Consider the following 26,089-nt stretch of genomic DNA (forward strand, 5'->3'; position numbering starts at 1 on the left):
CCCCATGTGGCTCGCAAGCCGCAGTTTGCCGACCACTGGGTCAGAGCATCGTCCCGACTGACGCGCTCAGGTTGCAGGTTCGATCCCTGGTCAGGGCACATCCAAGAACCCCCAATGGATGCATAAAGAAGTGGAACAACAAGTTGATGTCTCTCTCTCTAAAATCAATACATACGATTTTTAAAAAAAAACACAAATGACTCACTCGATTCCTAGCTGCGCACCGAGGCCTGAGGACGCCCGAGGACCGGTCTCCCCACCTTCTCTGTGAGCTGCTTTGTCCCTACACACACCAGGCAGCAGAGGGGCATGAGTCTAGGGCCAGAAGGTCCCAAATCCCCGGGCACTCGGGCCAGGGGCTCTCAGATCTGTGGTTTCAGGTCATCTCCACAGCAATCACCTGTGGCCAAGGTCACGACCCCATTTTACAGATAAGCAAGTTCTGTGCCCTTCGGACAACTCGGCTGCTCCTTCCAGCTCGGAGACTACAGGTCCATGACCGCACATCAGGACACCAGGCCTAACCCTGATGGCCACCGCCGAGTGACCTTGGGTAGGCTCTCTTCCCCCCTGGCCTCCGGTTCCCCCCGGGATAAACAAAGCCGACCTCATCACCCCGGCGCCTCTGAGGGACGTCCGAAGACACGCAAGCACGGGCTTCGCTTGGCGGTAAGGTGGCTTTGACTCGGACGCTCATCTTTTGTGACCTAAACTCAGTCTTGACACTTGATTACTTACACGGCAGAATCAGACCACGCAGTCTCCAAACAGAAAGCATGCCCGGCCGGCGTGGCTCAGGGGTTGAGCATTGACCTATGAACCAGGAGGTCACGGTTCAATTCCTGGTCAGGGCACATGCTTGGGTTGTGGGCTCGATCCCCAGTGTGGGGTGTGCAGGAGGCAGGCCGATCAATGATTCTCTCCCATGGCTATCTCTCTCTTCCTTTCCCTTCCTCTCTGAAATCAATAAAAACAAACAAATAAAAACCCAGGAAGCAGAAAGGCCCCAGCCCTGGATTTAACCGCAGGCCGATGGCAGGGTGGCCGGCGTAGGGGTTAATGCTGCAGGGTGGGTATGGGGACGAACCCCAAACTGCAGGGAAGCGACCACAGGAGTGACAGCGAGAAGGGAGGCTGTTGCGGCGGAGGCTGAAGTAAAGGCTGTCTGCGGCCACGTCCCACTTTAGCACAACCACAGCTGCCATGACGCCCCTCACGCACGCCCGCGGTGGCTCTGAAGTCGGCCCAGTGGCAGGCCGCCGCCTTATTATCAGAGCGGAGCGGAGCAGCGTGCAGACCGAAGGGGCTAAAGTTTCAGCGGCCGCCCGGCGTCCCGAGCTGCAGCTCGCTCCCAGAATAGCACCAAGTTCCCGGCAGCCTTGGTGGCTCTGCAGCTGGGCTTGGGGTGGGGACGGGGGGGGGAGGGGGGCGCAGGCAACAGCTGGGCCTGGACACTGCCCAGAAGCCAGCTGGCTGGCCCTGCCCTGCTGGAGGCACCATCTCTGGTGAGTGTGGGCCTGTCTGACTCGCTCGTGACACCCTGGCTCTCTCCCATCACCTCGGGGGGGGGGGGGTCTGGATGTGTTCGGGAGTCAGGGGCACCCTCAAACCCCAGGTGGGGCGTGGGTCTCCTGGGTGCTGTGCAGTGAGCTCTGCTGGTGTCTGGTGAGGCAGGTGGAGGGCTGAGTGTCCCGGAGGCAGGGCAGGCTGCAGCGTGTGCAGAGAGCACGTGACCACGGGGCCAGCAGCTGGAGAAGGAGGAAGGGGCGGGGGGGGGGGGGGGGGGGGAGGGGGGAGGCACAGCCCCGCCACAGGTTGGGCCTCTGCCCGGCGCTGGCTCCTGGAGCTGAAGGGCTTGCTGGGAGCAGGGACGGCCGCTGAGAAGGGCGCCTGCCTGCTTGACACCTGCTCTGTGGCCCACGTCCTCTGTGCCTGCCTGCGCAGGTCCTCCGTCGGTGTACCCCTCGCTAATATTTACTGAGGCCCTACCCCAGGCAAGGCTCTCAGAGGGCACAGAGGGGGGTCCAGGGCAGACCTTCCCCTCAAAGAGCTTTGGGGACATAAGACCTGTGCCTGCACGAACACGGAGGCAGGAAACGTGAGAGCTCGACCAGAGACGAGAAAGTGCTTGGGCCGGAGCACAGCGCAAGCCCAACAGAGTTCAAACGAACGGGCTCTGATCCGTGGCGCGTCACTCCGCCTCCGTTTTTAAATCGATGAAATGGAGATGGTTTCTGCCTTATTGAACTCACGGAGCTGCGAACATCAAACGTAGAGAAAAGACACTCGGAAAGAGAGCAGTGCTCGGCTGAGGCGCGCTGTCGTGCTAGTGCATCTGCAGGCTCGCCAGCGCTGCTCTGAGCGTCTTGGCCCGGGGTTCTGGGAGCCGGGTTCTGGGAGCCGGAGGGAGCCCAGGGTTCAGGGCAGCAGCAGGGCCCAGCCTAGACCCTCCCCCCTAGAGAAGCTGAGGGCCTCTCTCAGTTCCTGGCCAATCACCCCACTGACAGGGACTGCCCATTTCTTAAAAATAGGTCTTCATTGATTTTTTGAGAGAGAGATAGACACGTTGATGAGAGAGGAACATCATCGATCAGCTGCCTCCCACAAGCACCTTTCTAGGGACTGAGCCCGCCACTGGGACATGTGCCCCCCTGAGCGGGAATCGAACTGAGAGAGAGCTCTTGGTTCCTGGGCCAACGCTCAACCACCGAGCCGCACGGGCCGGGCCGCCCACCTTCCTTGCATACAGCACTACAATATGGGCTGCCAGGAAGGGTGCGCATATCATCCCGTCTGTTCTCCACGGAGCCCACCACCAAGGTGAGGCGGCAGAGATCTACGTGCGGAGCAGTGCAGGGCACGGGCTCTGGGAGAGCCGAGGGAGGCGGAGGGCTGTGGGGTGGGGTCACCAGCAAAAGCTTCTGGGAAGAGCCAAGGGTTTTAAAGGGGGACTGATTACAAGAGGCCGAAAGAGGGGGCATCCTGGATGGAGAGTGGGGCGACAGGAAGGCCAGTACGGAGGCCTGACTCGGAGCTGACCCGGGGGTGGAGGGGCCACTTCCTGTGGGGATGAGGAGAGATGCGGGGTGGGGTGGGGGGGCAGGGGGAGGGCAGGTTGCAGAGGCCTTGAATGCCGGGCCAGGGAGTTTGGCCTCTTCAGCTACAGGCCGTGGGAGCCCGGGAAGGTGCTGTGAGCAGATGGCCGGGGAGGGTCAGAAACGTCCCACAATGCGTGGGGGTTTGCAGGGGGACTGGAGGTGAGGTAGAAGGCAAACCCACCCTGGAATGTTCTCAGATCTGGGGTAACACTGTACCAGAAGGCAGGGGTCCTACATGCGGCACTGCTGGCATGTTTTGGGGGGGGAAGGGATGAGGGAGTTGAGAGGCCCAAATCCTGGACCCTCAGCTTTGACCCTGGTTCCTAGACTCGCTCCGCCTGTGGATGGAGGCGGTCCAGACCCGGGCAGCCCGGGAGGCCCAGCCTCTTCTTCCACAGGAGGCTGGTCAGTGGCCCCTGAGCCATGGAGGGGCGGGGGTGGGGGGGATGGGCTCGGCATCAGGTGACATTCCAGCGGGCTCCACCTCAGGCCCACTTCCGGGTACATTTCCAGAGGATCGGCCATGGGCAGCCAGTTGTGTGAGTGAGTGTTTCACTCCCCTGGCCCTGCCCCGTGGCTTCCTGCCTCTTAAGGGGCCACCGGGGTACCTGGGTCCTCACAAAAGACCAGGCGGCACCTGCTGCTCCAAGGAGGCAGTCCCATGAGCCCAAGAGAAGGGACACATGGCCAGACCCTGCAACCTGGGCAGGAACCAGTTAATCCCAGCTCCGGGGCAAGCAAAGGGCAGATGCAAACTCTGTTTACCTCACAGGGTTCCAGGCACCTACGGGTCAGGGAGCCAAGCCCCGCCCCCCGCTCAGCAGGGAACTATTTTCACTCCACTGGGCCCAGAATGCACGGGCCCCCCGGGGCGGGCCACCCTGGGAAGTGGGCCTCCTGCTCCCCAGGGGAGGAAATGGCTCCGGAAAGGTCTGCCAGCTGGAACTGCACTCCAGGACGCCTGCCACCCAGGCAAAAGGGAAGTCCCTCTAGGGAGCCAACTGCACTCCAGGCAGGCTCCTCCAGGGCGCCACGCAAGGCCCCGACTCGGGACTGAGCGCAGGGCTCCGCGGGCGGGCGCAGGGAGGCCGGCTTCTCCAGCAGCAGGCACTGGGGCTTGTCTGCGTCCCAGGGCGGCCTGGAACCGCTGGGCAGGGCAGGTGTGCAAGGCCCCTGGTGTGAGGGGGAGGTCAGCGGTGGGCCTGTCGCACCTCTTGCTGCCATTGTTTGGACCATAGAGTAATGGGTCTGCCGCGTGCCAGGCTCTGGGCCGGATGCCAGGCACAAGATGTGAGGCATGTCCCTGCTCTGGGGCAGGGCACGGTCTAACGGGGGAGCCAGTCATTTAGAAGGCTGATTAAGATACGCAGGGATGCCCGGGTCGCGGAGGCTCAGTTGGTTGGAGTATCGTCTTGTGCACCAAAGGTTCGGGAGTTTGATTCTGGCTCAGGGCACATACCCAGGCTTTGGGTTCGATCCCAGGTCGGGGCATGGGCAGGAGATACAGGAGGCAACAGATCGGTGTTTCTTTCTCACATCGATGTTTCTCTCTCTCTCCCTCTCCCTTTCCTCTCTCTCTAAAATCAATAATAATGATAATTAATAATAATGGGGGTACACTAGGGTCAATGATCAATAAACAAATGCTTAACAGGCCCCGGGCAACAGGGCAGCCCACATGGTTCTTTCTGGGGAAGGTGAAGGCAGCTTCGCAGAGGAGGGCCACTGAGGCTGAGCTTGGAGACAGGACCTACTTTAAAAATCTGGGCCCAAGAAATTTTGGGTGGGTAAGAGGGCAAGGATGTTGGAGGTAGAAGGAACAGCACAGGCGAAGGCCCAGAGCATGAAGGCAAGGCTCTTCTGATATTAGTCAAACAGAACCGGAAGGACGTTGGAGAAGCAGCTTCTACAACTGACCGGACTGAGGCTCGGAGGGGGCGGGCTACGAACAGAGCGGCTGACCACGGAGCACCTGTAAGTGCCCGGCTGGCTGTGTGAGGAACATTCTAGACACAGCTCCATGAGGATTTCACAGCAAGATGAGGAGGTGGTGTCAGACCAGTTTCCCGGCAGAGGAAAGCGGGGCTCAGAGAGACGGAGGGACTTGCCCAGGTCCCACAGCTGGCAGAGCTGCTCTTGAACCCTGGGCCTGGTCAGTACCTTACTGTCCCAGGCCCCAGGAAGAGGGTGGTTTCAATGGGCCCGAGGGAACTCCAGCACCGCGTTAGGGCAGGAGGGAGCCTGACCCCCCTCTACAATTCATTCATCTGGGATCCCGCTGAACAGGGAGTGGGCAGGAGCCTTAGGGGACCACTCTTCAAAGTGTTGTTTTTAGTGAAAATGGGAGTTTGTAAAGCTTCTATATGCCCATGGGCTGTTATACTGGGTGAAGGGCATTTGGGGGCGCAGATGACCCTATAGTTGGAGCCTTAGAAAGCAAGAGCACCTCCCACACATCGTCCCTGTTAGCCACTCCAGGCCCCCAGTGGCCAGCAGCACCCACGGCCTCTGACTCACAGGGGTGGGGTGGGGTGGGTGCGGCTCCCCACACCTCCACCTCCAGGCTCCCCACCTCTCCTAGCACAGCGCACCAGGGATCCGGGGGCCCAGGCCATCTGCCCAGAGAGCTTTGCGTTGTTTTGAAGGCAGATCCTGTTCCAGAGTGAGGCCGAGATAAGGAAACAAGCACAGGATTCTCAGAAAACCGCCCTCCATTTCCACGGCTGTCACAGGCTGCTGCGGACAGCTCAGCGCCGCGGTCCGGCCTCTGTCCAGATGACTCCCAGCGAGTGGCCAGGCACCCAGGACCCCAGCCTTCCCCCTGCCTGGGCCTAGAATGTAGGGGCGACTTGCTCCTTGGGAGAGGTCTCTGTAGGGTGAAGGGATTCCTTCCCAAAGCCCGAGGCAGCCACAATTCATCCGTGTCTCCCTGAGGTGTCACAGACCTCTCCCCATCTCCCCATCTCCCTTCCCCCACATCCTCCCCGCCCCTCTGAATCGGCTGGTCACCTATGCTAATGAGCGGCCCCTCCCAGCACACTGATTTGGGCGTCAGTAGCCTGGTTACAGAGTCCTCCGTCAGACCGGCCGCTCCCCGTTTCATGGTGGGCACCCAGCTGCCTGGGCCTTATGTGGGGTGGGGGTGAAGTTAAGGCACGGAATCGCGCTCTTCCGCTTCACATTTCAAAGAACTGGAAGAATTCCACCATCTCCCAGCCCTGCCTGCGAGGACAAGGCGCAGGAAGGGAGACGGGGCTCTGGGAAACCTGGGCCCCACCGCCAGCCCCTGCCGCCAAGCAAACACTCCCTCCCCGAGTCCGAACCGGCGGTGCGCGCGCGAGGGGGAGGCGCGGCCGGAGGTTTATCGCTCGGGCAGCTCGGGGTGATTCACGGAGTTAGACTCCTGGTTGTCATAGATTGAGGCTCGCAAACAAACAGCCTGGGAGGTTCCCCTCCCCCACCTGGCCACCCCCTTGCCCGAGACCAGCTGCCACCCCTCCTCCCCGCTGCGCCCGTCCCCCCTCCCCCTCCTCCCTCCCCGGGCGCTCCAGGCAGAGCAAACACGCCCCTCCACCCGCAGGCTCCGAGGGCGCGCCTCGGGCGATCCCCCAGGCAACTAGCGTCACGAGACCCAGCACCCGGGAGACCCAGCGCCCTGCCCTCCCTCCGTGTCCCCTGGGCCCCGGCCAGGCCCAACCACCTCTCCCTTCCCGGTGCGCCGCGGCCCCGCCGGGCCTCCCGCGCGCGCTAACTAGGCCCCGCTGGGCGCCCGGGACAGCTCAGCCCGCCTCGCGCGGAGCCGCAGCCTCGGGGGAAGGCAGGCAGGCAGGCAGGCAGCCGGAAAATCTCTTGTTTACTGGGCCGGGGAGGTCCCAGCCTGGATTCGCTTCCTCAATTCTGCGGTTCCCTTTCTACGGGTTCCTGAAGGGGAAAGGGTGGCCACCCGCTGATCCACCCCGGAGCAGGGAGTGGAGGTGGGGCGTGGAGAGGGCCGAGGGCACCCGAACTCGTGGAAAAGTCCCCGGGCGATGGGAAGGGCAGGACTCGGAGGGCCGACGCGCGCGCAGCGCCGAGTCCTCCCGGGCCAGGCTAAACGCTGCACCGAGGGGAACAGAAGCAGAAGGCTAATTAGGACAAGTCGGCGCAGGGGACGGGGGCGCGGGGAGAGGAGCGCGCGCTCAGAGCTGGCCCGAGTCTGGGCTGGTCCCTGGAAACCCAGGCGCGGGTTAGTTGGGATTTGGGGCAAAGTTTGCTCACGGTCCGAGTGGTTCTGAGCTCGCCCCCCGCATTAGGGGCGCGCACAGGGGTGTTCCCACGCACACTTGGTGGCCCAGGTGTTGGGGAAGAACCGAGTACGCAAGAGGCGGACACGCGGTGTGGGGCGTCCACGTGTGCACGCTCGGGGAGGGGAGGGGGCACAGAAGGCGTGACAAAGGCGGACTTTGTGTCTGAGTGTGCGGCTCGCTCCAGCCCGGAGCGGCGAGCTGTGTCTGGCGAGTGTCTCACGGGAGACCCAGGACGAAGGTGACAAAGGCTAGGTGTCCGCCACAGAGAGACGCACCGGGGTGGCCCCGGGACGTGTCTGGGAACGCGCTCTGATACTGCGGGGAGGGAGAGCCCACTCGCGAGGTGCGCTGGGCTACACCCCAAATCGCTTTCTGGAGAGACAGCGCCGAGCCCAGAAACGGAGTGCGCGTGAGTGTGCGCGCGCCCGCGTGCGGGGGGCGTGGCGGTAAACAGCAACAACCCACTGGCGAGCTCCGCCAGAAACTCCGACCTCCCTCCCGGGCCGGAAAGTGCGCCTCGCCGGAGCCTGGAGGTGAGTCGCTGGGGGAGGGCTGGGCGGGCTTTGTTACAGTGCAAACCGATTGCACATACCTGGGGCTGCGCTCGCCCGATAAGCGCCCGAATGGGGGTGATGTCACGGTAATGCAGGCGCCGGCCCACCCTCGCCGAGAGAAAGGAGCCGAGCCCGGGGAGAGGCCAGCGTGAGAGCGAGCGACCAGGCTTGGCCAACACAGCCCCAGTCCGGGGAGAGGCAGGCCCCCGAGCCCCGAGCTCCCTCCCGCCCCGGCCCGGGCACCCTCAGCCAGGGCTGGGCCTGGCCCCGCGCCCTGCACCGCGTCCCTCCCACCTCCGCCCGCGCCTCGCCTGGGGCTGGAGTTGGCCCCAAACCCCGCGCCGGAGCCGGGCCGGCGGCGCGTCCCAGGTAAGGGCTGCTGCCTCCGCTCTGCCCTCCCCTCGGCCGCCCGGAAGAGTCGGTTCGGGCCGGCGGGGAGTGGACGGGGGCAGAGGACCCGGGGGCGGAGGACGCCGCTCCAGCCCCGCTGGGTCGCAGAAACTTTCCAAACCTGCTAGGGACTAGGGGGGGGGGGGGGGACCCCGGCGCGGCGGCTCGGAGCGGGGGGCGGCGGGGAGAACTCCACAATTAGGATCTCCCAGGTGCGCCCCCCTCCAGCCCCACGCCCTCTGCGAGTCTACCGTCCACCGCGACTTGTGGGCGGGCGTCCTCTCCGCTGCCCGCTACGGCGCACGGAGGGCAGGTTTCCGAGGCCAGAGGAAATGGGGAGAGCCCGGCTGCCCTGCGCCTTCTGCTCCGAGGTTCAGGGGAGCGTCACTGCGGACCCCATGGGGGGGGTGAAGAGGGGAGCACTCAGTCTTGCTGCGCCAAGTTTGGGATTTCAGACGACCCGAGAGCCTCTACTTCTGGCAGCGTGGCTTCTAGATCCCTTCCCCCCCACCACCCCCTCAATGGCTTTTCCAGGGCCCTTTCCAGCCTCCGAGGCTGAGGGGCGCCCCTCCATCCCCAGGCCGGCAGTTTTACACCCAGGAAAGCCCCGTCACTTTAGAACCCCACAGTGCTGCCCCTAAAACAGGGTGTTTGCTCCTGGAGGCCATCCCCCACCCCCTGGAGCCTTAGTGTGTGGCTGGGGGTGGGGGTGGGGGTGGGGGTGGGTGGGAGTGCTATTGGGGGTGGGGCACATTCCAGAGTGACATTTCCAGAACAGACCTTTGGATTGGGGACTTCCAAGTTTCAGAAGGCTCTGGAATTTTGGCCCAAATGCACACCCGTGTGGAGGTCTAGGCTGGGGTTTCAGGAAATCCCCCCAAATCCTCCCTCGCCCTCCCCCCCCCCCCCACACACACTCACACACCTGGACACGGAGGTAGCTCCTCACAGGCACCCGGATGGGAAGGAGGGTGGATGGGAGAAGGGGAGGAGGTGGGAGGGCTGTCAGTGAGTCCATCCATCTCTCCTGACGGCTGCTGAGTGGCGGGCGGCAGGCTAGGGGAGGAAGGAGGATGCTCCGGGCACTCCTGGGGGAGCCTGGGTGCCTCTGGGAGGGCGCTCTGAGGGTCACGGCCCTCTTGGGAGGAAACCTGGCCGTGGCCTGTATCTCTGGGTGCTCCTGAGCCTGGGAGACCGATGGGGCGCGGGGTGTGAAGCACGGGGTGCTCTTTTGGGGGTGGCTCTCGGGCCTTTAGGTGAATTGAGGGCGAAGAGGAGGAAGTTGGTTGCTTGGAAAAGTGGGAAGGCGCCGCATCCTTGCAGGCCGAAGCCAGTCGGGGCTGGCTGGGCCCTGAACCCACTGGCCCTCCGGAGGCCTCTCTGCTCCCCAAGAAGGAAAGTGGGCAGAAGGGGATTGTGGAACTGGGTTGGGCGGAGTGGCTGAGCCTGGGGAGAGGCTGGTCTCAGAGGTGATTAGAGGTGTTTATCTGTATGGCTGATCGCAGGGCGCTCAGGAAGCAAGGGGCCCTTTGGCCTGGAAAAGAAGCTGAGGCTGGGGCCGGGCTGCAGAGGGAGGGTCAGCTCCTGGGTCCCACCGAGAACCTCGAAGCAGATGTGACCCCGAGAGGAAGGAGGCGGGGCTGGGAGGGAAGTGAGCCGAGTCCCTCCAGTGAGTGATTTTCAAGGGCCTGGCGTTCCGTGTGTCTTGCCCGCCACCCTCAGACCTTGGAGCCTGGCAGGGGAGACGTGTGCACACACGATTCTAACACGCAGGTCTCAGAAGACTCAGCCTCGCAGAGCAGGCTCGAGGGACCCGTGGGAGGAGGGAGCGTCTCCAGGCAGAGCTGGGTCCCTTTCATTGAAGTCCGTTCCCCCTTCACCATCTTAAGGGTGGCGCCCGCTGACTGGCTGAATCTGGAGGTCAGACTCTTCTGCGTTACCTTCACCAAGTCTCCTGCTGGCTTGCAGGGGTCGCTGTCCTGGGCAGTGGACTAGAGCCCGGTCAACCTGCCCCCATTTCCCTACCCGAGTCAGTGCATTCTGTCTCCCCACTCGCCCTTCCATTTGCCAGGGAGTCAGAGAAATGAGACCTATCAGGGCCTGGAAGATGAATTCCCTCTGGGGTTGGTAAGTTCCAAGGCAGCATGTTACCTGGATGGGGGAGGAGGGGCCATTCCTGTTTCCTTCCCTGGAAATTCCCCTGTTGATGGGGCCGCTGAGTCGAGACTTGCAGGGTATGGCCCTGGCCCCGGGTACAGGCAGAATGGATCTAAGCAGGATGGATGGAGGAGTGGCGTATAAGGGTCCCAGGGCTAAATGAGTCTCGGTGTGGTGGTGGCATAAAGATGTGGCGGTTGTCAGACTTGAACTTGTAGCACAGGCTTAGCATCCTTCCTCCCACATCCAACCAGGCCTTAGATTTTATTTTGGAAAGGATCTCTCGGATCTGCCTATTCCAGCTTACTTTGGGTCTTGATGTTTCAACCGGATGAATGTGTCCTCAGCAAATCGATTGTGCTGTGTGCCAGATTCAACTCTTAAAGCACAGCCCTGGTTATGCCCCCATCGTGCAACAGAACAGCCTTCAGCGGCTCCCGCCTGCCCTTAGAATAATGCTCCAAGCCCCTTCCCTGTAGCATTTCTCCTCGGACTTCCGCTAGCAACTTAGCTCACGCGTGGCGAGCTTGGTGGAAGGTCTCCATTCTGCCTTTTCTGACCCCTGGGCTGGAAGAGCTTCCATCTCCGTGTTTCTGTAGTGCCTTGCTCTCCCCCAGAGGTAACCTCTGTTCTGTGGCACTTACCTTATTCTTCACTGTGTAATTTTCTTATCTCTCCTGTTAGATTTTTAAAAATTTTTTTACAAGAGTTTATTTGAGCCAAACAGATCTCAAATGCTGTCTCCTATCAGATCTTTAAATACCATCAAGTCGGGGGACTGTGTTTGCTCCTCTCTGCACTTCCCAAAGCCCCTAGAACAGTGGTCGGCAAACTGGCTCGCGAGCCACAGGCGGCTCTTTGGCCCCTTGAGTGTGGCTCTTCCACAAAATACCCCGGCCTGGGCGAGTCTATTTTGAAGAAGTGGCGTTAGAAGAAGTTTGAGTTTAAAAAATTTGGCTCTCCAAAGAAATTTCAATCATTGTGCTGTTGATATTTGGCTCTGTTGACTAATGAGTTTGCCGACCACTGCCCTAGGTGTATGGTCCGTGTTTGCAGCCTGGAATCACTGTCTGTCCTAAACCCCGACGGGAAGAGGCGGGTGGGAAGAATGAGAAGCCCTTGAAGATGTGCAGATGCCGGGAGGCTAAGTCTGGGTGGCCATTCTCAGGGTGCGGTTCCACATCTCCCAACTTCACCCCCAGTTCTGGCTGCCTTGCTGTGAGCCAGAGATGCCCAGGATGGGGCCGAGAGCTTAGGATCCTGTAGTGGAGCATGACACCGTCAAGTACCTCCTGGAGCGGTTCAGCATTTCTCCTCACCCCTCAGCCCTTCCTGGCTCCCTCCTCGTTCCCACGCTTATAAACACAGTGTGTGCTTTCTTGATCTACGATCACACACAGTCTCCGGCGAAATATTATTTAAGTCACGACGTAGGGGAAACCTGCTTTCGCATTGGAAGCCAGGAGAAGTGCCAGTTATTTAGGGGGAAAAAAAACAAAAAACGATAGAAAAATTCACACAGAATGTTAATTTATTAAGAGTGGAGGGGCGGTCACTTCTTAATACACCTGGAACTAACATAATGTTGTATGTCAACTGTAATTGAAAAATAATTTAATTAAAAAAGAGTTAATGGGAAAAGTAAGCTTAATTGAACGATGAGGAGGTAGCTGAGAAGGCGGAGATGCCTAAAATATTTTTAAGGGGCATGTGGGATAGCTTAACGGTTGTTGAAAATGGATGATCTTGATTATGTCAGTTTCTCTTAATTTATGAATTTTCTTTTCCCCCGACAGTAGCTGTGTCCTTCCACTTAATTTTGGAGAGACAATTTATATTGACCGAGATTTAGGATCTTTTGTTTCCTTTTAGAAATTAAGGAACCAGGAATGGTGAAAACATAAGGGTGTAAACCTCTCGCCCCCCCCCCCCTCTCTTTTCCTCTCCCTCCCACCCCCAAAATGGGAAGAGGGAGGTGGTGGGGAGGATAGAGTTGGATCATGCCATTCCCCTGCCAGCCACTAGTGGTCACTGTCAGCCCAGGAAAGCTCGGTTGCTGTCTTTCTGGAGAGTTCCTGGGCCCAAGGGGTGCGAGGAAGAGGCAGGGTTATCCCTGGTATTTGCACACAGAATACCTTTCGATGTGGAGCGCGTGCGTTTCATAGAATTTCGGGATTTATAACTTACATCTTCTGTCCTCCAAGTACATGTAAAGCCTTTGATGGGAAAACTCATTGATTTGGTCTTTAATGTCTCTTAACCTCCGCATTCTGCACTTCCACGTCATACAGGGAAAATCCAGTTGCCATTGAGAGCAGGAGCCCGGCTTCCTTTGGCAAAGCCGCCGCCCGGAATGGCCGAACGAGTGGCTAGGATAATACGTTCGCTTCCTGGTGTGAATAAAAGACATTTTTCTTGCCTTTAGCTGCAGTGTTTTCGAGTTTTCCATTATAGACTCATTCCTTTGGGTTTTACATGGCCCTTGCCTGGTTCTTGCTTTTAAAACGTTAGCGCCTCGTAGGAGAAGTTTCGCCTTAAGTCGTTAACTCCCTAGCTGGGAAATTACTCTATCCTGACGCTTACGCACTTGAGCTGCACAAAGAACTTTGGATTCTGAAGAGAGGCTTTGGCACGAAGAGTGGGAGAGTGAAGGGCAGAAAAGGGAAGTGGGAGGGAGGGATCAGGGGGAAGTGCTGATAAATACAACTTGTCAACTCTCTTCGATTTTTTTTTTCTCTTCCCTTTTTCTGGCGGCAAGTTATGCTGGTTATGCTCATTGTGAAATACTTGTTGAATGAATGAACGATGGACTCAGTGAGCTTAGGGCTGATTCCCCATGGACTCCGGCATCCCATAGACAGAGTTCAGGGGCATGGTATCTGGCCTGCTGAACGCTGGGAGTCCCAGAGCAAGAGAGGAAGTGCTGAATGGGTGGCATGCTTGGTTTTGACTTGCTTATAATCCCCCCCTCCACCCCCCACCCCAGCTGCAAGAGCTCAGGGAATATTTAGATCCACATTATGGGGGGTAGGACCTGAAAATGCAGTGACAGTTCCTTCCTCTTCCCTGAGTGGGAATGACAGACGGGCTTCATCTCGTTGGCCTCTGGTCAGTTGGCATGCCTTCCAGGAGTTCTGCGTTAAGAAGAATTCTGAAGCCCAGGATCCTGATCAATGTGCGCCGTCTGCCCGGGTTCAGGCTCCGGGAAGCAGCACCCATGTCGGCGGCTGACTTTGGGGAGGACTGACTGTGCCTTTTCTCCCTCTGTCTTTAGGGACCCCGCGGGAGCCTGGCCTGGGAGCCAGGATGGCCGTCCGCAGAGCCTTGCTGACATGCCTGGGGCTGCTGCTCTTCCTGTTCCCGGGGGCGCAGGCCCAGAACCGAGCCCCGCCCGGCTGCAGCCAGGACCTCAACCCCCTCTACTACAACCTGTGTGACCGCTCCGGGGCCTGGGGCATCGTCTTGGAGGCCGTGGCCGGGGCGGGCGTGGTCACCACCTTCGTCCTCACCATCGTCCTCGTGGCCAGCCTGCCCTTCGTGCAGGACGTCAAGAAGCGCGGCCTTCTGGGGACCCAGGTGTTCTTCCTGCTGGGGACCCTGGGCCTCTTCTGCCTCGTGTTCGCCTGCGTGGTGAAGCCCGACTTCTCCACCTGCGCCTCCCGGCGGTTCCTCTTCGGGGTCCTGTTCGCCATCTGCTTCTCCTGCCTGGTGGCCCACGTGTTTGCCCTCAACTTCCTGGCCCGGAAGAACCACGGGCCGCGGGGCTGGGTGGTCTTCGCCGTGGCGCTGCTGCTCACCCTGGTGGAGGTGATCATCAACACCGAGTGGCTGATCATCACGCTGGTGCGGGCCGCGGGCGAGGACGGCGCCCTGGGCAACGGCAGCGCGGGCGGGGCCGCGGCCTCCCCCTGCGACATCGCCAACATGGACTTCGTCATGGCGCTCATCTACGTCATGCTGCTGCTGCTGGCCGCCTTCGCGGGGGCCTGGCCCGCCCTGTGCGGCCGCTTCAAGCGCTGGCGGAAGCACGGGGCCTTCGTGCTGCTCGCCACCGCCACCTCCATCGCCATCTGGGTGGTGTGGATCGTCATGTACACCTACGGCAACCGGCAGCGCAACAGGCCCGCCTGGGACGACCCCACGCTGGCCATCGCCCTCGCCGCCAACGCCTGGGCCTTTGTCCTCTTCTACGTCATCCCCGAGGTGTCCCAGGTGACCAAGGCCAGCCCGGAGCAGAGCTACCAGGGAGACCTGTACCCCACCCGGGGCGTGGGCTACGAGACCATCCTGAAGGAGCAGAAGGCCCAGAGCATGTTTGTGGAGAACAAGGCGTTTTCCATGGACGAGCCAGGCTCCGGTAGGTCCCCGGACCCCTCCCGGCCCTTTTTCTTCCACGTCATTTACTGCAGGACGGGGGGCTGGGCTGGAGCCAGGTCCCTGAGGGTTGTCCGTGGTGTTCTGCCTTCAACTCCCTTAGTTCCATTTCTTTTTAAAAAAATACATTTTATTGCTTTTTTACAGCGAGGAAGGGAGAGGGATAGAGAGTTAGAAACATCGATGAGAGAGAAACATCGATCAGCTGCCTCCTGCACACGTCCTACTGGGGATGTGCCCGCAACCAAGGTACATGCCCTTGACCGGAATCAAACCCGGGACCTTTCAGTCTGCAGGCTGACGCTCTATCCACTGAGCCAGACCAGTTAGGGCTAGTTCCATTTCTTTCTTTTTTTTTTTTTTTTTATAGCAATTGTTTATTTATTTGTTGCTATGGAGATTTCTTTTTTTCTTCATTTTTTTAAGGCATTATATGTGTACATATCTTACCATTGCTGCCCCCATAGTTCCATTTCTTGAAAAAAAAAAATTATTTTTACTACAGTCAATGTAACTCATAAATATATTTTCAACGTAAAATCTCAAACATTACAGAGAAACAAAATTTCTCCCAACTGTTTCCCCAATTCCTTCCTGTTCATCCCCAGAGCTGACGGTTGATTGGTATTTTAGCTGCACGTGCCTCAGTTTCCTCACCTGTAAAATAGGGATGATGGTAGATCGTGCTCCAGAGGATTCTGATGAGAACTCATTAATGCGCGGGCCTGGCGCTTGGAGGTGCGCTGGGAGCATGAGCCATCCACCGGGCGTGTTCCTGTTATTTTATTCTTTTTTTTTTTTTTTAATATATTTCACTGACCCTTCACAGAGAGGAAGGGAGAGGGATAGAGAGCCAGAAACATCGATGAGAGAGAAACATCGACCAGCTGCCTCCTGCACACCCCCTACTGGGGATGTGCCCACAACCAAGGAACATGCCCTTGACTGGAATCGAACCCGGGACCTTTCAGTCCACAGGCCGACGCTCTATCCACTGAGCCAAACCGGTCAGGGCTTTATTTTCCCTTTTTAATAAAAGCACTCACGCCCCGTAGCAGTCTAAAGCAGCACCCACTGTCCCGCGGCTGCTCCCCGGGCTCTTGGCTAATGGGACAGGCTTTCCTGGCGGGGCCCCGCTCCGGGTGGTCCTGGTGCCCGGCGGTGGGAGAGGCAGGAGAGGCGGGGAGGGGAGTGGAGCTTTGGAACCTGTGCGTCCCCGCCCCGGGAGCAGCTTGGGAAGCAGGAGTGGGAGGGCCGTTCTCCGGGAGCCTTGGCCAGAGGCGCTCCCAGCTCCCACAAGGAGTCCTCTCTGGAGTCCTCTCTGGCGTTTGTACTCAGGGAGGACCCTGGCCTTTATGGGGCACCTGCTGTGCGCCAGCCGCTGCGCCTGTCTCCACGTGTCCTAGGCACGCACCTCGCGCGCTTTCTCAGCCCGTGTGTCTGTCGGGGCCAAACGCTCCCAGCCTTTGTCCTCTCAGGGCAGACGTTCTGGGGCCGTGAGGGTTTCTCTCTCTTCATTTATTTTTTTCTCCAAATGGAAAACCTAATCATCGCGTGAGCCCGGCACTTAGCTCTGTGGCTGTGGTCCCTCCGAGCTGGGGGCCATCGGCCTGCAGACAGACAGACAGACAGACTGACCGACCACCGCGGGGCCTGCCCCCAGGCCCAGCCCATCCTGGGCCCCGCTGGCCAGCAGGTTTCCTGAGCCACCTGACGGCGCCCTCGGGCGGAACAGGTCGGGAAGCCAGCTCCCCGCGGGAGGCCCGGGGAAGTGTTCCTGCCTCCGAAAATAGTCCTGGAGCCGGGCCCGGGGGCCGAGGGACAGGATGTGCGTGCAGTCCCCCTGGGGGGCTCTGGGCTGTGGGTCGCGGGGAGTCGGTTCCCAGCCCTGGAGTCTGGGGCGGCGGGGTCTGTGCCGTATTCACCCCAGCGCCTGGCAGCTGGCCGGCTGCGGCGGAGGCCCCAGCTGGAGGCTGGCCATCTCGGAAGGCGGCCGAAGGCCCGTGTGCCCTCGTGGCCTCTGCCCTGGAGGCAGATGGCGATGTGAAGGCTGCTGACAGGAGCTGTTTTCTGAACTGACCGGGAAGGGGGGAGGGGGTCCCCACACGGCAGGAAAGGCCGAGGGGAAGGCCAGCAGCCTCACGGCTCCCGTGCATCCGAACAAAGGGGTGTTGGGTTCCGAAGGGGCCCCCACACCTACAGCCTCACCCCCAAGCTGGCCACCCCCGCCAGGCTCCCTCCTGGGTTAGATGTTACCCCCGGGAGGCCGAGCCCCTCTCCCCGCCCCCGGAGCCTTGCTCTCGGCTGGGAAAGGGAGCTGAGAGCCCGGCCTTCCAACCTCTCCTGTTCCCTTGCAGCCAAGAGACCAGTGTCGCCGTACAGTGGGTATAATGGGCAGCTGCTGACCAGTGTGTACCAGCCCACCGAGATGGCCCTGATGCACAAAGGCCCGGTGAGTGGGGTCCCCGAGTCCCCGGGACCCTGCGGAAAGGGGAGCCCAGCCTTTGTGGCCGTGCGGGGTGAGGTGCAGGGGGTAGGGAGGAGGCAGGTGTCTCCACTCCGTGCCTCAGCCTCGGGGAACCCCGAGCCCCAGCTCCTGGTGCCTTTTCCTGGAGTCAGTGCATCCACCACCTTCAGTTTTATTGCGATGGGACCTGCCCGGCCCGTGGCATCGGGGTGTCACACACTGAACTGGGGCTGCGGGCTGTGGAGAACGCTGCGCGGGCTCTCTGAGCTGGTGGGAGCTGCCAGCTTCACCCTCCGAAGCTTCGGGAGGGACCGAGGAGGGCCTCGGCCAGCCGGGGGTCATTCTTGGGGACTCCAGAGGGACAGGGGACCCAGTCTGGGTAGGTGTTTACACTCCCACCACAGCTGTCTCCAGAGAGGCCCCTCCCCCGCCGGCAGGCAGCCGCTCTCAGCCTCACACCTCCCCTGGGTTCTGGAACAGATGCTCCCTGAGCCCTGGGAGGGGGGTGGGAACAGGAAGACGGTGGGTCAGATTCACTCGCCCCATATATGTTCCTGCTCCCGGCTGGCAGACGCGGCAGGAGAGGTCGGGACCCGCCTTGGCAGGAGGCTGGGAACAGGAAGGAGGGAGGTCAGCAGGGTGGCGTTCTCACCCCTCCCTCCGGGAGCCCGGGTGAAGCTAGCTCCGAAACTCCCAACCCGGCCCTTCGGTCTCCCTGAGCCCGACCCTGCGGCCCCCGGGAGCCGCGGTGGGCAGAGGAGTTTCCAAACACGAGCAGAGTCTGCTGGGCCGCAGGGTGCCCACGCTTGCCACCCTCCTTGCCGAGGGGGGTGGAATCCGGACTGACAGGTGATTCTCAGTGTGGCCCGCAGGCCTTCGGCATCACCACACCTGGGATCTCGCTAAAAATGCAAATTAGGTGGGGCCAGTGCTGTGATGAATCCAATGGTTAGCATCTCCTCGGTGACATCACCCTGATGCATGATGGGAGTAACCACCTGTAGAAATCTGCAAATCCTACTCATCAGGGCTTCCTCCCTTCCCGCCCACCCCCGTTGTTAAACATTTGCCAGCCAGCCACCCACCACCGGGTGTGGGTGAGGTTTAAACAGCCCAGGTCCGTGGTCGGCAAACTGCGGCTCTTTGGCCCCTTGAGTGTGGCTCTTCCACAAAATACCACGGCCTGGGCGAGTCTGTTTTGAAGAAGTGGCATTAGAAGAAGTTTAAGTTTAAAAAATTTGGCTCTCCAAAGAAATTTCAGTCGTACTGTTGATATTTGGCTCTGTTGACTAATGAGTTTGCCGACCACTGGCCCAGGTGATTCTGACCCAGGTTTGAGAACGCCCACGGAGATGTTTCAGGAGCTACTAGGGGATGGGGAGCTGGAGACCACCAGGTGGGCAACTCGGGGCCCTGGAGCCGCTGGGAGCTGGGGCGCTCAGGACCCTCTGCACCCCTCAGCCGTGTCTCACCCACACAAGGACGGGACCGCTGCAGCTTGAACCAGGTTCCAGCAGCTAATTTGGGTCTGAAGTCTCCAAAACTTACAATCCTCACACCCAAAAGCATTTGGGATTTGAGCCTCCAATCAGGCAGGCCAGCCCTGACGTCTAGAGGAGAACTGTGTGGGCACAGCCAGGCCTGGCACACCAGCAGCCCTGCCTGGTGGGGTCGGAGGGCCAATGGGGGGACGCGGGTACGAGTCTTGGAGGAAGGGAGGCTGGGAGCGCCGGTCAGGTGGCAGCCGCCCAGCGTGGGAAGAGGCTCCTTCTGAAGGGGCGGCCGAGGGAGCCCCGGGAGCACCCTGGGGGCCTCCTTCCCAGGCCCAGAGGCCGGGCCCTCCGCAGGGTGAGCTAAGGGGCTGGAGGTCAGAGGTCGGCCCCTCCAGCCTGCCGCTGGGGCCTGGCTGGGGGTGGGGGAGGGGAGCCGGCAGGCCCCGCCCCCAGGAAGCCGCGTGTTCGTGAGACCACCTGCTCTTCCTTCCAGGCCGAGGGACCCTACGACGTCATCCTCCCACGGGCCACCGCCAACAGCCAGGTGATGGGCAGTGCCAACTCCACCCTGCGGGCTGAGGACATGTACGCGGCTCAGAGCCACCGGGCAGCCACGGCCCCGAAAGATGACGAGAACTCTCAGGTCTTTAGAAACCCCTACGTGTGGGACTGATTCGGCGCCCGAAGGCGGCGGGCCGATGCGGGGAGGGCCCTGGGGACCTGGCCTGGGCCAGGGACTGCCCGGGGGGCCCCCGTGCCCCTCGACGGCTCCGGGCAGCTTGTGCCTCAGCTGGGAGGCCCTGCCTGGTGGCCAGGGTTCCGTGGTGTCCCAGGTGCCCCTGCCCACTCCTCAGTGTTTGTGGAGTCGAGGAGCCGCCCCCGGCTTCACGCCAGGGTCCCCTCCAGGGGTCACGCTCCAGCCAAATAGTGTTTGTTCTTCCTGAGGGATGGCCTCGCGGCACCTGCGTTCTCCGGAGTCTTGGGAGAGATTCCTGCAGCCTCGAGAGATGTCACAGGCCCTGCCCCGGGCCTTGCTCCTCCGTGAGGAACAAGGTGCCTAATAAACGCATTCTTTCTGCTTTGTTAACGCTTCCTCTGGGAATGCCGTTTCTGGCCCGGCTCTGGGTTCCCGATGAACCGCTCCCCCTCGGCCCACGGGCGGCTCCTTCCTCCTCCTCCCGCCCAACCCAGCTCACGTGACGGCTGCCGTGGTCTGTAGCTGACACCTCCTCGCAGGGAAGGATCCGTCCTGTGTCCCTGCCGCGGGGGCTCTCAGTGAACCGGGCCGCTCCTGTCTGGGGGCTAGTCCATCCTCTGAGCTCCTCTGGCATCAGACCGCTCTCCGCCGGGTCCCCCTCCACTGGCCGTACGTGGGGGCCGAGCAGGGAGGTGGGCCCACCAGCAGGCCCCCTGCAGAGGGTGCTTGTGAGGGAGGCGCGTGCCAGGGGAGACGGGCTCCCTTCAGCCGCCCAGTGGGGACGGGGGTCCAGATCCTTTAGGGCAGGCGTCCTCAAACTACGGCCCGCGGGCCACCTGCGGGTGTTTTTGCCGTTTCGTTTTTCTACTTCAAAATAAGATATGTGCAGTGTGCATAGGAATTTGTTCATAGTTTTTTTTAAACTGTAGTCCGGCCCTCCAGCGGTCTGAGGGACAGTGAACTGGCCCCTGTTTAAAAAGTTTGAGGACCCCTGCTTAGGGCACAGGTGGAGTCTTAACTCTGCTCGGCGCTCTTAGGCCACTTGGCCAGGTGGGTTCACAGAGGCGGAGAGGGTGGGGCCGCGTTCTGGTTGGTTTCACTCCTGGGCAGGAATTACTCAGGCCTCGGCGGTAAAGCCCTCCGCACCAGCTCCCCGGCACCCCGTGGCTGCCCCCGAAGGTGGGCAGGCCCTTCTCCTTTCCAGAGTCCAGATCCCAGAACTGTTTGTTGTTTTTTTTAAAATATATTTTATTGATTTTTTACAGAAAGGAAGAGAGAGGGATAGAGAATTAGAAACATCGATGAGAGAGAAACATCGATCAGCTGCCTCTTGCACACCCCCTACTGGGGATGTGCCCGCAACCAAGGTACATGCCCTTGACTGGAATCGAACCTGGGACTCTTGAGTCTGCAGGCTGACGCTCTATCCACTGAGCCAAACCGGTTTCGGCAAGATCCCAGAACTGTTACCTTTTTAGGGTTCGACGGGGCCGTGGGAGAAAGTTGGGGGTTAGCTGTCCTGCCCCCTACTGACCCAGAGAACCTGCACAGCCTCCCCAGGACCAGGCAGGCTCTCTCCGGACCCTGACGTCCAGCGGCCCGGGGACAGCCAGCGGCCCGGAGGCCGGGCGGAGACAAGCGGCAGCGTCCTGACCCTTGGACGCGGGTCAAGGCCTCGCGCGGGGACCGCCAAGCCCGCCCCTCCCAGGCCTGGGAATGTCCCTCCCCGACGAGCCAGAAGCTATTTTCTGACACCGGTTGTAGGAAAAAAATGTCCTGCTGGGAGGGGGGGAGGGAAAGGTGGCCGGAAGAGAGGAGCGGACCTTGGCCCGAGCCTCTCCTGTGTCAGCCGGCACCAGCCCCCGGGGACGCCCCACGCTGTTTCCGTAAAAACCAGCCCTTGGGCCCCCGAGCAGGGGGGCCCTTTGACGGTTGTTCTTTCTGGTTGCTTTAGGCTCAGTCCCCGCAAAGTAAAACGAGATGGTAGCTGCCCTGCGGCCTGGACTGCACGCCGTCCCGTGTCGTCAGTCCTCTGTCCTGGCTGGTAGGGCCATGCACCTTTCCCACCCTTGTCACTGGAGCTGGGAGGGCCCGGAGGCCTCCGGTCTGGAGCAATGGACCAAGTGTGTGTGTGTGGGGGGGGGGGGGGCGGCCGGAGAGGGCTGTGAAACTCGAGGCTTAGGGCTGGGGCTCGAGGGCCACCCCTACCTGCCCTGCCCAGCCTCTCAAGTGACGGAGGCCACAAGGACAAGGAGCCGTCTGCAGACCAGCCTGCCTCCATCCCCCTCGCGACACCCTCCCCCACATCACAGCCCGTGTCCTCATGCGGTGGCTCTGCAGGGCCACCCTCACGTGCCCCTGTCTGCACACGGTGGGCCTCCCCGGCCAGCTCGCTGGTGTCCAGCTTGTCCCTCTGCACCCCGGTGAATCGAGGCGGGGCTCCGTGAGTCTTTGGAGCCACACCCGGCGGGAGCTGCCCCTGGCCCTTCTCACCGGGGCCGTCACCGAGGGAACCATGGAAGGCCGCGAGCTGGGGAAGGCGGGGCTCGTTCCAGGCCTGGACAGCTGCGCCTCTTCGTGGCCGGAGGGCCCCGGACCTGAGCCGCGGCGGGCGGTGCTTCACTCCGCGCCCCTCCGCCCGCGACCCTCCTTCCTCACCTTCGATGAACCGGGTCCCCTGGAGACACAAGATGGGGCTGGGAACCAGCTGACAGTCCTGGACCACGCGGACGGGGTCTAGGCCTCGTCCAGGACAGACCTGCGGGACTCGGGGAGGCCCCTCGGATAAGTGGCATCTGGGGCTGGACACTGCCATCTCCTGATGGGCAGGGAAAGGTGCCTCCCTCACCCCGGCACCTCCGGGTGCTGGTGCTGCGCTCCTCACCCAGGATGCCCAGGGCGTCCTGACGCCACCCGGGGGGTGGGGACCTCCGCGGGGCCTGCGTGATGCTGGCACCAAGGACGAGGTGCACGGCTCCAGATTTGTGGGGGTCTCTCTGTAGCATCGTCCCCCTGCCTTGTCCTGCTCTCTGGTACCAGGCAGCAGGCTCGTCCAAGAGGGGCCTCCCCAGGTGTGCCCCACCTGCAGGTCTCACCCCAGCATCACCTCTGGGGCCGTGTGCGGGCGAGGACCAGAGCAGCCGAGGTGAGTTGGGTTGTGCGCAACCTCGACATGCAGTCAGGCCCACAGCTCCAGTGCTGCCCCCTGCTGCCTGCACCTGTGCCTTGTCCCCAGAGTCTCTCCAGAGAGGCATTGGGGGAGCAGGCCCAGTAGATGAGAGTAGAGCTGTCCCCCAAGTGTGATAACACCCCCCCACCCCACCACCACCACCATTTACCATCCCTTGTACCGTGCTGTCAGTTCCAAGAATGGAGTATAACTTCCCTCTGAGGGAAGAGAAGGGGGGGCTCTGGACCTCAGACGGCTCCTGATCTAGGTTAGTGGCCCCAGGATCCCTTACGGTGAACAAAGGGACGGTCCTGCTTTTTGAGGTGATGGTATCACGTGAGCCCTCAGCCGCGCCAGGCGGCCAGGGGTAGCAGCCTGCAGTGAATGTGGGTTTGTTCCTAGTCCGAGTCCCCTGGAGGCCTGCGGGGAGGCGCGGGGAGGGGTGCAGCCTGCCGGGACTCGGGCACGCCCCTGGCCGAGCGGAGAAGATAGGGAAGCGGTCCAGCTGCATCGCAAACGAGCCGGGAGGGAAGGGCGCCGGCATCGGCCCGAACCCGCCGCAGCCGGCACCCGGGGAAATCTCACAGCCACTGTCAAACTCCAGCTCAAAGCGGAGTCGTTTGGACTTGGTACCTGCTCGGAATTAAATGACCTTATTCCTCTCGGTTTGTGAGGAATTGCTACCAGCAATCCCCGTGTGTTCATGAAGAACTGTTCTGGGCTTTCTTAACAATATGTGTTTTTAGCTTTCTCCTTGCCTCCTAGACCAAGAAAGGATGGTTGATTCCAAGTAACTTTTTTCCTGGTTGGGAATTTATTCTAAGAGGGGAAACCAGGTCTCCCAAACCGGCCCGGCCCCAGGCCGGTGTCCCCTCACCCACCCAACACACAAGGCCTGGGAGCGTAGGGATGGGACACAAGGGGGGGTGGACTTTATCTTAGTCCTGCTGTGGCCTGGTGTGCTGGGGGGAGAGGCACCGCTGGGTGGAATACTGGCTCCTGGGAAGGCATCCTGGGGCCAGGGGTTACCTCCCCTGGGTCAGGAGGACCTGCTGAGTGCCGCCCCCAGGATCTGGCTAGGACACGTGGCTCCCACACCCGTTCAGGGACCTTCCCAGCCCATAGGAGAGCCTGAAGCAGATCGGTCAAGTGACTGGCCTGTGGTCACGCAGCTAGTGAGGGTCCATCAGGCCTCAGCCCCCTCTCACCAAGCCCGATCACTTAGTCTAGCCCCGGGGGACGGGATGTGCTGGGTCCCCCGAGTGCTGGTGACCAGCAGGTTTCCTGTCTGCCGGCTGCACCGGCCGCGCCGGAAGCTGCAGCGCTGGCTCACAGCAGCCCATGAATTATTGAGCATCTGCACCCGCCGGTAATGGTCTGACCTCATCCTCCTTGGGCTCCGGGCGCCTCTGACCTCTGTTTCCTTGAGAGGATGCTGCTGGGCCGTGGGGCTGAAGATCCCGCTGCGGGGTGCGGGGTGCGGGCGATGGAGGAGGCGACACCAGCACTCCCAGGAGAGGTGGGGGCCAGAGACCCGCTGCCTTTGTGACGCCCGGCAGCTCTGCAGGGGAGAGGACGGGCTTAGGGGTCAGCTGGCTGCTGCCGCGTGGCTCTCAGCCCCGCTCCGGCTCTGTGGACCCTCAGTCTCCGCATCTGCCCGATGGAAGTGCTGCATCCTGAGGTCACAGGGAGTGTTCTGGCCCCTCAAGGTCAATCCTAAAAGGGCCACGGCAGGGCATCAGAGCTGGCTGCCCTGGGTTTCCTGCCAGACACGCTGGCCTCCAGGCCCGATCGCACCCGTTGCTGCCATCTTCCCTGTCCTCTGCGGCCCCTCACGCGCCAGGTCCCGAGCGGGTGGGATGGCGGGATGGAGGGGAGGCACTGGGCAGGCTCCCGTGAGACCTGGTTCTTACTCGCCCTGACTTGGGGCAGCTCCCCACACGGCCTCCGCTTCCTCACCCTGAAATGGACCTGAACTTCCAGCTCTGCCTCGGCCCTGGTGTTGGGGTCCCCAGCAGTTGGGAGGTGCCCTAAAAGGCAGGTCTGGAACTGAGCTGGGGGGAGCAGGCCACCATCTGGCTGTGCCTGGGACCGAGGCGCTGGGTCCCCTTAGGCAAGGGGCTGAATTCCAGCCGGCTCCCCTCACTCCCCCAGGTCTCTCCAAGGGAGTCGGGGGCGGGGGGGGGGGGTGGAAGGGGGATCTATGGACAGTCCAGGGTGGACACACACGGGCATCAGCTGCTCCTTCCGTCCGAGGGAACCAGAGGGCCAGTGGGCTCCCGCCTACGGCAGGTTTTACTGTTTCTTAACCCAGCGCTCCAGCAGCGGCCCGGCCCTGAGCGGGCGGCGGGAGGGCGCCGGCTCCCGGATCCCTTTGGCTGCACCCGCAGACACCACACTGTAACCTGGGGTGGTGGCAGGTGGGGGTGGGGACCCGACCTCGGGCGCTCCGACGTCACCCTCCAGCGAGGGCCCGCCCCCTGCCCCCAGCCAACCCGAGGCCGCCTCCCGCTCCCCACCCCAGGCCCCGCCCGACACCCCTGCAACCTGATCCCCGCGGCAGCGCTGGGACAGCTGGCTGGGGCCGGCTGTCTCCGCTCCGCCGCTGGCTGGGGGCTGCTCCCCCAAGCTCTCCTCCCCAGGTCCCCCCACCCCGCCTGGAGAAGGGGAGTCGCAGTGCCTCTCCCCACCTCCATGACCCGCTCCTCCCCTCGGCCTCCCCTCCAGGACTGCAGTCCTTTGTGGCCTTTCCCTGTCCCCTCAGGCCAGACAGGCCGACCCTACAACCTTCCTCCCTTTGTCTCTGGAGAGAGCCTCCTGGGAGGCCCTTTGGGCTCACCACGTTCCACGGGTGGGTGCCATGGGGCCCGGTGCCCGGGGTCAGGGTCTAGGGGTCCTTAGCCTGACCCCGGTGACCTGTGGGGCCTGGTCATTCTTTGTGGAGGGGCCTGCCCTGGGCGCTGTAAGATGCTGAGCAGCATCCTAGATGCTAAAACTGTCCGGGCTGCCAACACCCCCCCCCCCGCCACCCCCCCACCCCGAACTCTACTGGGTGAGAACCACGCCTCTGGGGTCTCCCAGCCAGGGAGGGGGTGAGGGTATTCCTGGGCCCCCTCCTCAGGCCCGAGGGTAACTCAGGGACTGTGACCCTTCCCTGCCAACATCTGGGCCGCGTGTGACCAGCAGCCCCCCTTACTGGACACACCTTTCAGCTCCTGCCTGATGTGCTGAGCGGGCCCTGGGATGGGTGCAGGGGACTGGGGTGTCTTCCCGTCACTAGGAGTCAGAGTGGGGCACCAGGAGACTCACATGGTGTGCCCCTCAGGTAGCCTTGGGGTTCCAGGAGAGGAGCTGGGGGAGGGGTGAAGTGGGCTGAGGGTCAGGGGAACATCCTGGTCAACAGG

The 26,089-nt window shown here is 61.6% G+C and overlaps 1 protein-coding gene across 6 annotated transcripts; it reads left to right on the top strand.

The window, feature by feature from the left end:
- Positions 1-1,447: 1,447 nt before the first annotated feature.
- On the top strand, positions 1,448-23,429 carry GPRC5C (G protein-coupled receptor class C group 5 member C). 6 transcript variants are annotated; one of them, XM_054709514.1, is made up of 5 exons: positions 1,448-1,505; positions 13,760-14,842; positions 17,217-17,311; positions 19,313-19,462; positions 21,471-23,429. In XM_054709514.1, exons 2-5 carry the CDS (start codon positions 13,792-13,794, stop codon positions 21,501-21,503), a joined length of 1,329 nt encoding a protein of 442 aa, XP_054565489.1. In that variant the 5' UTR covers positions 1,448-1,505; positions 13,760-13,791; the 3' UTR covers positions 21,504-23,429. The 6 variants fall into 6 exon arrangements, with proteins under 6 accessions (XP_054565489.1, XP_054565490.1, XP_027988065.1 ...); XM_054709515.1 differs by lacking the exon at positions 1,448-1,505 and adding an exon at positions 7,151-7,323; XM_028132264.2 differs by lacking the exon at positions 1,448-1,505 and adding an exon at positions 7,532-7,622.
- The last annotated feature ends 2,660 nt before the right edge of the window (positions 23,430-26,089 follow it).

Source organism: Eptesicus fuscus, chromosome 20 (assembly GCF_027574615.1).
Source record: "Eptesicus fuscus isolate TK198812 chromosome 20, DD_ASM_mEF_20220401, whole genome shotgun sequence".
Taxonomy (NCBI): Eukaryota; Metazoa; Chordata; class Mammalia; order Chiroptera; family Vespertilionidae; genus Eptesicus; species Eptesicus fuscus.

Excerpts from the sequence above, each read along its gene's own strand:
- GPRC5C (XM_054709514.1), top strand. The coding sequence starts at position 13,792 with ATGGCCGTCCGCAGAGCCTTGCTGACATGCCTGGGGCTGCTGCTCTTC. Across the intron at positions 14,843-17,216 it reads CATGGACGAGCCAGGCTCCG|CCAAGAGACCAGTGTCGCCG; the intron begins GTAGGTCCCCGG and ends GTTCCCTTGCAG. Across the intron at positions 19,463-21,470 it reads AAGATGACGAGAACTCTCAG|GCTCAGTCCCCGCAAAGTAA; the intron begins GTCTTTAGAAAC and ends TGGTTGCTTTAG.